Raw genomic sequence first — 14,210 nt, 5'->3', positions numbered from 1 at the left:
ACCACATGTTTCCAGAAAATTAGCATGAACAACCAACTACACAGTCTACATGAAGTAGTTATACTACTAGAGTAGCAACGTTCATCAATATAAAAGTCGAGTTTAATGTTTGTTTGAAATAATATTTTGTTTTTCGCTTGGTGAAATATTAAGATAACTACAAATATTTATACACAGTAACAAGAGAAAAACTACCCTTCTTCTAGTCCCAGTCTCCTCTCCTCTTAAACCTTTGTTTTTATGAGCATATGTACACAAAGAGGGTGACGTCACAAAAGGTGATGTCACACAATAATGATGCCACAAAATGATGACGTCACACAAAACAACTACTCATTTTTATGCATATATATACATACTATAACCTTATTGAACCGAAACTTGAATGATAAAATTTAATTTTTTCAAGGATATGAAAACTTGATTACTATGGATTTTTTTTTCTAAAGAAAACTACTTAAAAAGTTTAATGACTCTTTATTTGTAGAAATCACACGTCAAACCTTCGAAATGGTGCTGTTTCAAAAAAAAATTGAACTTGGCTCATGTATTATTTTCCGATGGAATATGTATATTCCCAAAAAGTATTTCGAAAATATAATATTATTACGTACACCAGTTTGCTAAAAGTAAAAATGTAAAAAACAATCTCAGGAATTCCATAATTCTATCAAAGATCCCATAGCTCAGTTCGTAAGTGAATTTCTGTAATCAAGGAATGACGTAGGAGTTTTCATCTTCATGGCAGGTCTTTGTCTTCCAAAAAACGATACTCAAAAGTGAACCCATCGCGCTTGCGCTGACTCCATTTCTCATAATCAAAGAAGATATACGTTCCCTAACAGACAAAAAGTAAATTTGTTCTTAATAAAAACAAACAAAGCATATGAAATTTCTACAAATAGGACATAATGTAAATTCTCTATTTAAAGAGGGCGTTTATTGGAAAGGAAAGGTAAAAAATTAGGGTGTTAATTTAAAAACTTCACTTTGCATATACTTAAAAATATGTTTTTCCATAATATTACCAACATTTACAAACTGGTTTTCCGTAGAATGGTCATCCAGAGGGTTAAAGTCTGCATTTCACTGCCCAACATCAGAGTCAGTGGGGCAAAAACAGATCCTTATTCAGACCGCCGTCTGATAACAGATGTGTTTCAACTTGCAAGAGATCTCTCCCAATTCTTAACTTTTTATGATTTTTATTAAATATCTCAAAATAAAGGTATACATTGAAATTTTAAATCAACCTAGCTTTTTTTTGCTATCAAACGGGTCAAAATTTACAGTATTCTCATTTAGATAATTCTTATGAATTTGTACAAGGGTTTAGGGAAAAAAAAAAGACGAAACAAGAAAACGCATGTTACCTCTTCAAACTCATCTGTAATTCGTTTTGGTTCTTCGTGCCTTTGAAACCACATCATGTATTTCGTGTGAAATCTCCATGATTGTTTCTTCAGTGCTTTCGCTGCTAAATACTGAGCACGAGTACCCTGGGAAAACATAATCAAATGACACAAAAGCTGAACAATGCAAGTCAAATCAACACCCATCGTTGACAATGACACTCACTCTTAATACTTGACAACTAATTATTGCATGGAATTTGGTAATAAACAAAAAATTAATTAGCAACGAAATATTTGTAGTCAAATAAAAATTTAGGTTTTTACACAAAATGGTACTCTATCGTTTTGAGGAGGGGATTGTTCTTCCTTAGACTTCGGAAGCAATTTTTCAACAACCCCTCGCTGTTTCTGATCAGTTACATAATTAATACTTTGTCAGTGAGTTTTTAGCAGTCTTAACACTTTAAGAAACATACGTACCTCCTGATAGTAAAATATAAAAAACAAGGTTTCAGTTGACAGCCGTTGAAAAAACTCTACTGTATCAATACTTGGTGGAGGTTGATGATGGTGATAACTGGCGATAGGTACAGCACTTCTTGAAATGTATGGTCTAAATATGACATAGTAAATGAAGAAGAATTATACTCAGATCCTGTAAATGATCGATTAACTTCCTAACAATCAGCCATGCGTGAGTAAAAGCCAGGTTAAAAGCTCAAAAAACCCATATAGTCAAATTTGAGGAGAGTTGAGAAATTTTGATAAGAATTCCCAAACATTTTTGAGACAATAGTAGTGTTTTTTTTTAAAGAAAAACTAGTGGGAGTTTTGAGGAAAATTTTCTATTTTTCACAGAAATATAATTAAAAATAAAAATAATTAGGATTTTACAGGTAACGTTATGAACGGGAAGAACAAAAGTTGCTAAAAAATGTACTTTGGGAGAAAATTTGAGGAGTTTTGAGGCGACTTTTCAAAATTCAGGGGAATTGAGTATGTGGCATGATAACCCTTGTATTGTGTATTATTACATAAAACATTCAAGGCGCATTGTCAAAGAGAATAAAACTAAGTGTTTATTCAAAGGAAGTGACTCCAAAATCAGGTTCAAAAGATGAAACTGTATTTAGTAGGCACTTTTATTTATTCCTTATACACATAAAAAGCTTTTTCACTCACATACCGATTTTTTCTATAGTAAACTTAGTTTTAGTATTCAATAACATGCTAATATACTTGAATAAATCTCTGTTTCTAAGTCTAAATTTATAATGTGAGTGTTGTCAAAATCATCTCTCCATTTCTGATTCCCTTACCTCATTTTTTCACCGTCTTGTCTCTGTGGTAAATGGTGATAGGCCGCATCTAACATCTTCAGTTGATATAACCTTTCTTGTGTTAACAGAACTGGACCTAGTGGAGCAACACCATGTACTGGTTGCAGTCGCACTTCTTGGGTGTCTGAATTAGGTGGCTTTTGTGGAAGTGTTGGAGGATTAATAACACCTCCAAATAAACTGTTCGTTTTTAAACTAAAATCTGTAGGTGGTTGCAATTGCTCGTCAATTTTTTGGGACACAGACGACACTGATGGGTAGCTAATAATACTTTGGCTACTAGTTTGAATTTGAGGGGCTGTTGTTGTAGAAAGAGACCTGGACACTGATCCTAACAAGGATGGGCCAGCTTCCTGAGAGGATGTCATGACGTCATCGTTGTTTAGATTCGAACTATCTGATGTTGTTGTTTGCGTGTTAGAAGAAGATGTTACTGTTGGTGTAGTAGGGTTGGTATCAGATGTTATAGCAGACGCTGTAGACCTCCAGTGAGGATTGCTTGTGTTTAAACCTAAGTATAAAAAAAGGAAACATAAATAACAGATTTAAGAACACACCTTTTAAATAAGAATGAGCAAGTTTATTTAGGTTGTACTGCATTTAGTGGTTAAGTCTCACAGGCTAACACAACAAAATTTTTGCAGTAGACCATAATGAATATTGTACAAAGACAATGCATTGCTTGGCCAAAAATGTAATAATAAACACAATTCTGTATTATTGTCAATATATATAAAATAAAATATTTATAAAGTAAATTATTATAAAGTAAAATATTATAAATTAAAATATAAACATTTCAGAGTTCGAATTACCAATTTTTCATTTAAATTACTTTTAACTTGCCATTCACTTGCACAAACGCAAATAGAATATGAACTCAAGAGGTTAACATTTGAAAACAAAAAAATGTTTTACTAAACAGTTTGTGTAGTCAGAAAGAATAATTTCACTACCAGAATTAAAAGGTATGTGGTGATCTATTCCAACAAAGTTCTTTTTTAAGAATCCTACATTTGTTCTGATTTGTCTGTATGTGGATTTTAGTGGGCGTTAAAATTTTCAGATGTGTTTAATGTCACAATTTTGCTGCCAAAAATGCCCAAATGTGTACTCACAAATGTGTACTTTTAAATGTGTACTCACAAATGTGTACTTTTAAATGTGTCACAAATGTGTACTCACAAATGTGTACTTTTAAATGTGTACTCACAAATGTGTACTCACAAATGTGTACTCACAAATGTGTACTCCAAATGTGTACTCACAAATGTGTACTCACAAATGTACACTTTTAAATGTGTACTTCCAAATGTGTACTCACAAATGTGAACTCTCAAAAATAGTTTGCATAGAGACAGTTGAGAATGGTAATTACTATTCACTTGCTGGAGCAAAAACGACATATCTACCTGTATATTTCAAACTTTCCACGTGATTCCGCACAACTTGCACAGCTGTCTCTTCTGCTGATGTTAACTTTGGACTAATTGGCCCTGGGTTAGTACTTGATGTTTCTGGTGCAGCAGCACTTGCATAAGGTGCTATTGGTACATTTGACTCTTTTGTTTCAGAGACACTTGATGTTGTGGTGTTTTCAGCATTCGTTTTATGGTCTAGACCATTGACCATTGGAACACTAAAGAGGTGAATATTATTTTTATTATATTAAACATGGTAACTTAGGGAGTTATTTTGTAAATTACGTCCATGCCTGCACCGCTCCACTTCTTAAAAGTGGTAAAAACTATTCTGTTTAAACAGCTAAGTTTGGATATTGTTTCTCACACACAAGCAATTTTTTAGATGCAGTTCCCATTCATAAAGCAGCAACAACAACAACAACAACAAAAACATTTTCAAACAACTGAACAAAATATTTAATGCATAATATAGGCTTGCCTTGATATAGGTTCCGTTGTATTGCTATCTGTAGACACACTAGACGTATTGTTATGACTTGAAGAGAAGAGATTTCGTTTCGAGGGAGTGGACGATGATGATGATGACACTGTAGTTGTCGTTGTTGAACTTGAAGCTACACCATTTATAAGACTTGTGTTGCTTGAAGTAGAGTTTTTACTATTTTTGCGTGGTGAATTCTAAACGACACACATGCACACGTAAGAAAATATCTAATAGGTCTTTGGATTTTTGAGACATGTGATCCAGACCCTCAGTTGACAGCTCGATTCTCTTAATACAATATACTTGTATTACATGGGAATCTCAAAGGGCCAAAGAAATCAGTCTCACTTAGCGAATGTCCCAATGGACTAAATCTTCTTGTAATTAGGACTTAAAACAGATAAAAAGATTGGCTCCTAATTAACACAAGTTTTCTTAGCATAGGTGGCATTTAACATTAGTATACTGCAGTGTTTTCAATCATTCTGCAGGTGAAAATGATGGTTGGTTGGGAAAATTGTACAGCAATAAGGACTTTGGGGAAAGTAGCCCCCTACCCGGATGCTGTCTTTACGGCGCAGTGTCTATGAGCTTAATGTGTCAACGTTTTTGTCAATTAAGTTTAATCATAATTTAGTTAAGACATCGTTGTTCACACCATAACATAACTCATTGTAACTCACATTATTTGATTTAGAAGCAGGAGAACTAGTTGTCAAACAGGAATATCCAGAATTTAATGATGAACCTGGTGAAGATTGAATTTCGTCATCTTCGCATTTATCATCTAATTTCATACTTCCTTCAACTAAAGCAAATCCAATAAAGAAGTGAAAAAATAGTACAAAACATATGCAAAAACCCGAAACAAAACAACTAGTCAGAAGTCACCAAAACAGACTGCAAAAAAAGTACTTCTAAGCAATGTAAAATTACACTTACGGTCACCTTCGTGGTCAAGGTCTAAATCATCATATATCCCTTCGTCATCCAGAAAATCAGGTTCCTGAAACCAAAAGTTGAAAGTACAAAACAACACAAAAACAAATTAGAGCTTCTTTTTTCTCACTTGTCTGCACAAAAGACAGAAGTTTCTTCATTACATGTTTCATGTTACATGTTTACTCCACCTTTCATGTGTAAATAGTTTGTCTAAGTGAATTATTAATTCTTGTCGATAAAAGTACAACAATCCTGCCTTGTTAACATATAAAAATCATTTCATATAAAAATCATTCCAACAATCAGAAATGATGAAATAATGGTATTTTCTTCGAAAAAACATAATTGAACAATGTAGCATATTGTTATTCATTTACCTGACAATTCTCAATATAATAATCTACATCATCCTTCACTTTATTTACCTAAACAAAAAAACAGAAGTATATTAAATCTACTGATATTTGATTGAAATAAATAAAAAGAGAGCAATGATTATAGCAAAAAATCCGGATTTATGGACTGATTTAAAAAGATGAAACTTTTGCATCTAACAAAAGAAAAGTTTAGCAGCTGCATTTGAATATTACGAAAGAGAAGTTGAGCAGTATTTACAATGATAAAACACACCAAAGAATAAAATATTTTTTGTGTGTCGACGGTTTATTACTGACATCAGTTAAATTCAAAAAATGGATATTTTCTATCTTTCTTCTGTCTTAGTGGATTTTTCCACTAGCTTATCGACTAGTTTACTGGGTTTATATGTTTATCACAATGTTTATTCTTAAAATCAAAGGCTTAAAGGATTTACTTAGTTTAGTTATGCAATGTATAATGTTAAATAGCTTTGCCATTCAAGACAACTTTCTTGTCTATCAAAACATTCCGTAAATCTTTATAATATTTTTATTTTCATTATGAGCTACAGAAATGTACATACAAAGAACTATACATTAATAGTGAGTTTATACTTTGTTAGCTAAGCTTTCATGCAATCCACACAATAACTAAATCATAAGGATATCTTTATCTACATTCCGCAAATACAAAACTGCCATATAAAAACAAACAAACAAACAAAAAATCTATTGTCAATTACTAAATAAACTTTGTGGTTGAATAAGGAATATTTAAATGCATTTCTAAGAAACCATTACACGAACACCACCCCTAACAATATTTCTTGGAACTTTCATTTACATTCATATTTTATTATGAAGAATTGTTAGAAAATGGTAAATGATTTAATCCACAATGAAAATGATAAAGTCTACATTTATTATTGTGGTATAGGAATAAAAATTAAAGTTTGTGAAGGTTGAAAATCTTTTCCTTTGGTGTAGATGTAATTTAGTGACAATGATTTTCCCTTTTCTTTTTTTATATACATAATTTCTGCTTAAATCCCATCTAAAAACTATATAATGCCCACATCCTGCCTATTTGTAAGCCAAAATAGCAGCTGCGAGTAGCGTGTGTTTATTTAAAAAGGGGGCTATAATGGTACATTGATAACACCTGTCCAACTTAAAATATCATCATGTAGCTTCAACATTGACTAGGGTAGCCAAAACTACTGTGAACTCTTTTGCTTTCTTATTTATATATTTTTAAAGTTTAGTTGGATCTTTTCCACATACATACAAATATTGTATTAATGTATAGATTTAGCTTCATGTTTTAGCTACCTAGCTATAGGGACCAAAAGTACTTTTGTTTTCATATCTTGAATTACTCTAGCTAACATACTTGCGATTTTTAGCTGCCTTCATTCATCATCTTAAATTCTGGGTCAATGTGAAAATAGCTAGCAAGCCCTGGCATTCTCTAATAGTTATATGATTCTAATTCTTTTTACTCGAAGAATCTGGCCAGGTAGACTTTTAGGTGTGCTATGATGGCATAGCAATTTAAAAGTATTGGTAAACAGGTTTATCAATAGCAGCATATAGCGCCAAATATGTCCAGCTTGGCAGCCTTTATTTTTATTCCAAACAAATTTCAAAGTTTGTCACCATAAGTAATTGCTTAGGCTTTAGATTCACACATTATGAGCTTGTAAATGTTCAGAGCTTACTTAAGACTTAAGATCTAAGCCTTTTGGTCCAGACTGCTGATGTCAAATGACTTTTTTTCACAAATTCCGGGTCCATCATACATTTCAAACTTGTCAATGTTCAAAGCTGACTTAGGATTTAAAATCTTCGGCTAATTTATTAAATCAAAACGTTAGACGAAGATTATTTCGATGTACAGACGTGCTAGAGAATTTAACTAGCAATTGTTAATGCTGGTTGCCTGGCCTATGTGTGTGCAAAAGTAGCAACTTTGCAGCCTGCCAGTTGCAGCAAAATGACTATTTGACACTTTTGATTATGTTAACAGCTTGACTAATATTTGAAAAAACATATTTGTTTAAAATGGCAGTGACCAACTAAAAGGGTGCAAATACAGTGATTCTGTACGATGAAAAATGCCAGTCCCCCAGCTAGTATTTTTCATTGGGCAAATATTATCTTGTTACTGTAAATAATTCATTAAGCCTCCATAAGCATAATTGTCAGGAATGACATTAAGGGGGAGGCTTATTAGAAGGGAAGAGTGGAGCTTAATAAACTGGCAAGTTGTAAAGCTACAGGGAAATTTCCCTCACAAATATGCAGAAGTTTAAGTTCAATATATTGCTAGATAAAGTAATTATTGCATATAGCTGTCAGTCAATAGCTACAGAAGTTATTGGCACAGTAAGTGGGGTTATTGGGATTGAGTATTTACAGTGTAATATTTTTTTAAAACAAACACACAAAAGAGCTATGAACATGACACAACTTCCTGGGTAAAAACAATTTCTAATTTATATCTACTTAGTAAAATTTTCTGCTAACACAACTTTTAACCACTGATGCATTATTTGTACACAAATTTTGACTATATTGTAAAATTTAAACAATTCATACATAAATGTAAATGACAGGATGATGAATGTTTGGACAGTCTTTGGAATTTCTCACAAATAACCTGTGCTTAATTAGAAAAAAACTTAGACTTAATTTTCTTTCACTTCGAAAGGTTTGCACTAATTTTCTTCTAATTTCATGCGATAGAATGAGAACTAAATACTGTAATATTTCATATAAATTTCAGGATGTTTATAAGGAGACATCTAAAAAAAGGGTACCTATTTGAAGCATTACAATAACAGTTAAGGTAATCAAACTTTAGAGTATTAATTTTGAAAATATTTTTATAATGTAACAGCAATTAAATGTTAAATTTTTTAGGACATTTAAAAAGAATAACTTACCATATCAACTTCTAGTGATTCGTTATCTAACATCCGTAGTACATGCTACAATAAAAAATGTAGTCACTTAATTTGAAGTGATTAAATTTAGTATACTACGTAGTTTTCAAGAGTGGCTAAACTTGAGTTAGTTATCTAACATCTTTGGAAAATTAAAATTCTGCATAAATTAACAGGTGATATTGCTTGTCGAAAACACTGTATAATTTCAAACTATTATTTTAATGAAAAAAGTGTTGGTTCTTTTCAAAAATGTTATTTTTCTACGTACCTCAACTCAAACTTTACAAAATTTAAAATTGGCTTATCTGCAAAATTAAACCCTAACAAAATATTACATAACGAAAAGCCATATATGAAATCTTAAACGAAGAAATTTTATATTATTTTGCAGATTTTGACAAAGTTTGATATAACAACAGACAGTTGTGTTCTCATATGATTATAACATGTAAAATCTTATTGTTACACCATAAAAGGAACTTGCATGAAAATAAAGTACATTAAAACTAACTAACAATCAAGTTAAAAATGGAGACAACAAGGAAATTAAAGAGTAGAAATTGAAGCATGCAACCTACTTCTAGTTGTGATATGTGGTATCTATGCTTCTCTATTCTATCTGTTAATTCAGCCAAACGTTCTGCTTTCTAAAATAAAGAAACAAAGTTTATTATTAAATATTGTCTATTTTAGTAGGTAGCTCAAGTTGACAACCAGAACACATTTAGTAATGTGACATTTTTTCCTACCAAAATAACATTCGACTTTTACAATTCCAGTATGAAAATATCTTTTAAAATCTAATCAACAGACTTGTTTTTCTAAAAATGCTTACATCTTTATCTGGTTTCTTTTTCTTCATTCCAGCATGTAGAGATTCTTGTTCCATTTCCATTTGATCAATCTATGAAGTGACAGAAGAAAGCCAAAATAGCAGAAGGTTATAATGCTGTTTCATGAATAAACTAAGTAACAGTGTTAAAGATAACCATAAGAATTGTCAATACTAATGCTTACTTGTAGATTTAACTTCTGAATTGCATCCTATAAAAGATAAAAAATAAAAAATAAGACTGAAGAATAAGATGAGATAAGCAGTGGTCATTAAAATTTTATTTTGATTTAGGCAAATTTTGGTATCAAGGGTAACTAAGGAACACCAAAATAAATATTGAAGGTTCAGGTTTGGTATGTTGACGGTTCACTTACATTTAACCATTCCCTACACCGCACAAACTCTTTAGTCTCCGGATCTACTTTTTTCGCTTGACCTAAGCCTGCATGAAGAAGATATAGAAGATACATGTCAATAAAAGAGCAAGATTGAACTTTTAAATTGGAAAATAGGTATAATTGTGATGTACCTAAATGTAACTAAAATATATAACCTAAGAAGCAATTTTATTAAAAAAGAAAAGAGAAAATATTTCTACCTTCTTTTGAAAATGCTTTTGTTTTGGTTTCCTTCTCGACAACACGAAACTTTTCCATTTGCTAAACAAGACATACACATCCAGTGTATTTCGTTGACAACAAAACAGATTTTTCTCATACAAAATTTTTCAAATATAAAGTTGTTGTTTTTATGCTCTTACCTGTTCTATTAGTCTACGATTTTCTAATAATGTCTTTTTATCTTTAATGTCACTGGATGCAACCCATGTTTTTATTTGTTCACGTAATCGCTAAATTAAGAAAACAAAATGCAGGAAGGACACTGAGTAATGCCAGCCAGGTTTAGGGAATGCATGCTAAGTCAAATTTTTAGATTTACTTTAAAATTGCAACAGGGTAACCGTAAAACAAAATTATTGAAAAAATTGTAGCTATTCTCCTTCTTAATTTTTTATATTGTGACTCTCTGAAAAAATAGATTTATTCTACTTTATTGATCAACTTTCAATTATTTTGTGTCAAATAGCATATAAAGTTTACACATAATAAAAGTCATGGCCTTATGATTTCCTACAACAAAAAACTGAATATTTAAAATTCGTTTCAGGGCATAATGCTTAACACGTTTAGTTTAAGAACTGAAATACTGCATTTAGTTTGTAAAAACTTGTATAAATTATAGGAAAGTAAAATAAAGTGGCCATTAAATAAGATTAATCTTTAAAAATAATGTCGGCCATTTTTAAACATATATACACTTTATCCATATTGATTATTTACCGCTTGTACCGCATTTACCGCTTTATTTCACATAATTTTTAATTGTGTGAAATAAAGAATGTCTGTTCATTTAAAAATATAGTGTTCGTGATCGTTAGTGCTTTTAAAAAATAGCTTCCTTGTTAGATGTGTAAACAAAAGGCTTCATCATCTTGCCTCTTGCACAATGATAACAGTAGAAAGCAATTAGGTTTATGTGTAGACAAAAGATATGTGTTCTTCATGTAGACATAAGGCTGTTATTGAAACTCACATATGTTTAAGATTATATTTAGGTGATATTGTTAAATGCATGAGCTATTTTTCATGTCAAAATAAATAAAGTTTGTACTAGCCCATCTAAACTCTCAGTACTAATCGTTGCATGTAAGTCAGCACCATATCAATTCTGTTTTGTTAAGAAAAACAAAATATAAACCTGCAGTTTCTTTATTTCTCTTTTTAATTCTCCCTCATATTTCTCTTTTTGATTAACATTTGTAGCATTTTGAACTTTTTGCCAAATATCATCGAAAGCTTCAACACCTTCACTGACTTTCTTAAGACAACGATCGACTTCACCTAAAATAAACCATAACAGACTTAACACACTTAAATACAATGAGGTGTTACAATCCTTTGGAATTTTCAACTAAATAAAATGTGACATTATAAATCAGACTTGTAGACTCCAGCAATAATATTTTTTAGCTTTAATTTCAAAATCATGTTCATATTCCCAAAATGATTAACAGGTATTTGAATTTGTGGATGACTAATGCAACTTGAAATGAAAACTTCAGCTTAGAAATTGGTAAGATGTGTAAGAAACATTGTAATACTATGTTATGAACTGTGAAATAAAATTCTCTTTATAGAAAAAATGGTGCAAATGTGAGACATATTGGTATAAGTAACCCTGCAGATTACCTTCTTAAGTGCTTGGAAGATTAGGTGGGACCTACAACCGCTCACTTGCATAAACAATCAACTGTGAAATTTGAAATAAAAGAAATAACAAAACAGGTCTGGACGATTATTTCACACTTTTGCAAGTCTAAATGGGAAGGCATTTTTGCCAAATTCTGTGTTGATTAAGGGAAGTGTGAACCTATTTTTTGAAGTTCCTCTAGTGACTGTGGCAGTTTTTTGCCAGAAGGAATTTTGAGCACATACAATCAGGCTTTGAAAACTGCATCATTTGATAAGTAAATTATTTGAAGAGTCTAAGTTGAAGAGCAAAAAAAGCACAGACACATCTTGTTTCACAATGTTTCCCAATCTACCTTGGGTTGCACAAGCCCATGCTGATGAGCAGTAGTTGAAATACAAAATGTGAGTGCATATCTTAATAGATTTTTTGTGTGAAGTGTTTGACAAGATGCAAAGGTTCTAATTTTAGAATCATGAATTTTTTGTCTATGTCATTTATTGTGATCTTTCCATTGCATTTTTGATCAAATATTACCCCAAGATATTTAACTTTTCTTGCTCCTCTTTAAAGAATACCCATAAGGTTGATGGTTTTGTTTTTAACTTTTTTAACTGGTTGTGGTTGCTGAAAATATATTTTTAATCAGCAGATGGTAGATCCAGTTCAAGTTATTCCATGTTTAGAAGCTTCAAATTGTCAATCAAATGATAATTTGAGGTTAGGGAGTCAGCTTAGAAGATAAAAAAAAAACAGTTTTTTCTTTGTTTAGAAATTTCTATACTCCATGTCCTGCCACCATAAGAAAACATCAACAAAATTTAAAGACGCTTTGGATTGTGCAGGTTTTAGACCTTTATATAATAATTGCTGTAAAACCAGGCCGGGGACCCTTAAAATATTGTGTTGACAACTTAGCAAAAGTAAAAACATCTTAAAAAAGTTGAAAAAGTCTAAAATGAGCCTCTTTTTTGTCAATTTTTGCAGGGTTCGCTACTAAAAATGGGGGTTCAAAGTCCAATTTGGCCAACAAGAGTAAAATATTAAAGATAGTATCCTAATTCCTAAATCGCTTATTTTTTGCTTCCAGAAACGTTTAATTAGAAAGGCTGTCCTGACAAAACCTCTGGAGAAAATTTTTGTCCAACCACTGTTGTTTCTTGTACTTATTTTATTTTATGCATGCCCTAACTCATCTCGCTACACTTTAAAGCCTTAACAATGTTTCCATAGAAAGAAATAAGCTGAAAAAGACCTTTCTTCAGCAAGTTCCTATGTCTTTCTGTCTACCACACAGTAGTAGAGCCAGAAGGGCTTACCATGGAAAATGTAAACACAAAAAGGTCTATTAATTACAATCAATATGGATAAAGAAAAAGTTGTTTTTTCTTCTAAGCATAATTATGTTGGATCATATTCAGGACAGGGTAAAGGTGTCTGAAAATCAATGATCTCTTTTCATTATCAGGTGGCCTTGGTATGAAAGTGACCCTCTAAATTATGTATAAAAGCTAGCTAGTAAGCAGTTTAAAAGCAGCACGTTCTCAGACTGACCTTGCAATTTTCTTCTATCAGCCATTATATTCAGCAGAATTATACCATAACTTTATTCGAACTTAAAATTCTGGCCAAGGAAAACCTGAATGATTGTTTATTCTTTTTCACGGGATTTGAGATGGGATATGTAAGAGAATATTTAGTTAGCTGGAGGTATTAGGTTGGTTGCATGTTCCGCTGTGTTTTTATCATGTTCCACCATACGTATGTAAAAATTTCCGCGAGCAATTCCACGCACGCGCAGAAATTTGCAACTCTGCCCGGGAAGAAATATAAAGATGACCGTGGCTCTATGCGGGTCTGCTAGATTTCCACCAAACACTTGTTACTGTTTCTATGCACGCTGCATACAGGTCAGGAAAATATTTCAGATGTAAAATATGGTAACGAAGTCGCGAGAAGAAAAATATATATAAAGCAATAAGACAACATTGTTTTGTGAGTAAAGATAGCAATTTCTTGTATTTGATCTGGCACTTGTAGCCTTTTTCTTAGATTTATTTTCCGTTTTAGAGGATAGGGAAACGTTTGAAATACATTTTTGTGAATTTAAACAAAAACTAAGACGCTTGGCTTTGGACCCTAGCTAGCTATATGTTTTGGGGAATTGACTTCCTTTGGTCATAAATTTAGCTTAAGTGAGGGTTAATGTTTATCACCTAACTTGTCATAGCACACAGTTAGTACGATCAACAGACCCCATACAGGAGATC

General features: G+C 31.8%; 1 protein-coding gene across 1 annotated transcript; it reads right to left on the bottom strand.

Annotated features, from left to right (window-relative positions):
- Positions 1–101: 101 nt before the first annotated feature.
- On the bottom strand, positions 102–13,712 carry LOC130649352 (CCR4-NOT transcription complex subunit 3-like). Its single transcript, XM_057455615.1, has 18 exons — positions 13,495–13,712; positions 11,449–11,591; positions 10,451–10,540; positions 10,289–10,349; positions 10,065–10,132; positions 9,873–9,899; positions 9,691–9,759; positions 9,434–9,502; positions 8,853–8,897; positions 5,923–5,970; positions 5,546–5,609; positions 5,287–5,411; positions 4,598–4,797; positions 4,108–4,334; positions 2,675–3,206; positions 1,836–1,968; positions 1,374–1,499; positions 102–838 (listed from the first exon to the last, which is right to left on the bottom strand). Exons 1-18 carry the CDS (start codon positions 13,517–13,519, stop codon positions 740–742), a joined length of 2,151 nt encoding a protein of 716 aa, XP_057311598.1. The 5' UTR covers positions 13,520–13,712; the 3' UTR covers positions 102–739.
- Positions 13,713–14,210: the final 498 nt, after the last annotated feature.

This window comes from Hydractinia symbiolongicarpus, chromosome 7 (assembly GCF_029227915.1).
Source record: "Hydractinia symbiolongicarpus strain clone_291-10 chromosome 7, HSymV2.1, whole genome shotgun sequence".
Taxonomy (NCBI): Eukaryota; Metazoa; Cnidaria; class Hydrozoa; order Anthoathecata; family Hydractiniidae; genus Hydractinia; species Hydractinia symbiolongicarpus.
Note: the sequence above shows the minus strand (reverse complement) of the source record. Positions and strands in the feature narration are given on the sequence as shown.

Coding starts and splice junctions, on each gene's coding strand:
- LOC130649352 (XM_057455615.1), bottom strand. CDS start 13,519: ATGGCTGATAGAAGAAAATTGCAAG. Junction 4,335..4,597: donor ACAACGGAACCTATATCAAG/GCAAGCCTATAT, acceptor TCACCTCTTTAG/TGTTCCAATGGTCAATGGTC. Junction 3,207..4,107: donor GGAAAGTTTGAAATATACAG/GTAGATATGTCG, acceptor TTTTATACTTAG/GTTTAAACACAAGCAATCCT.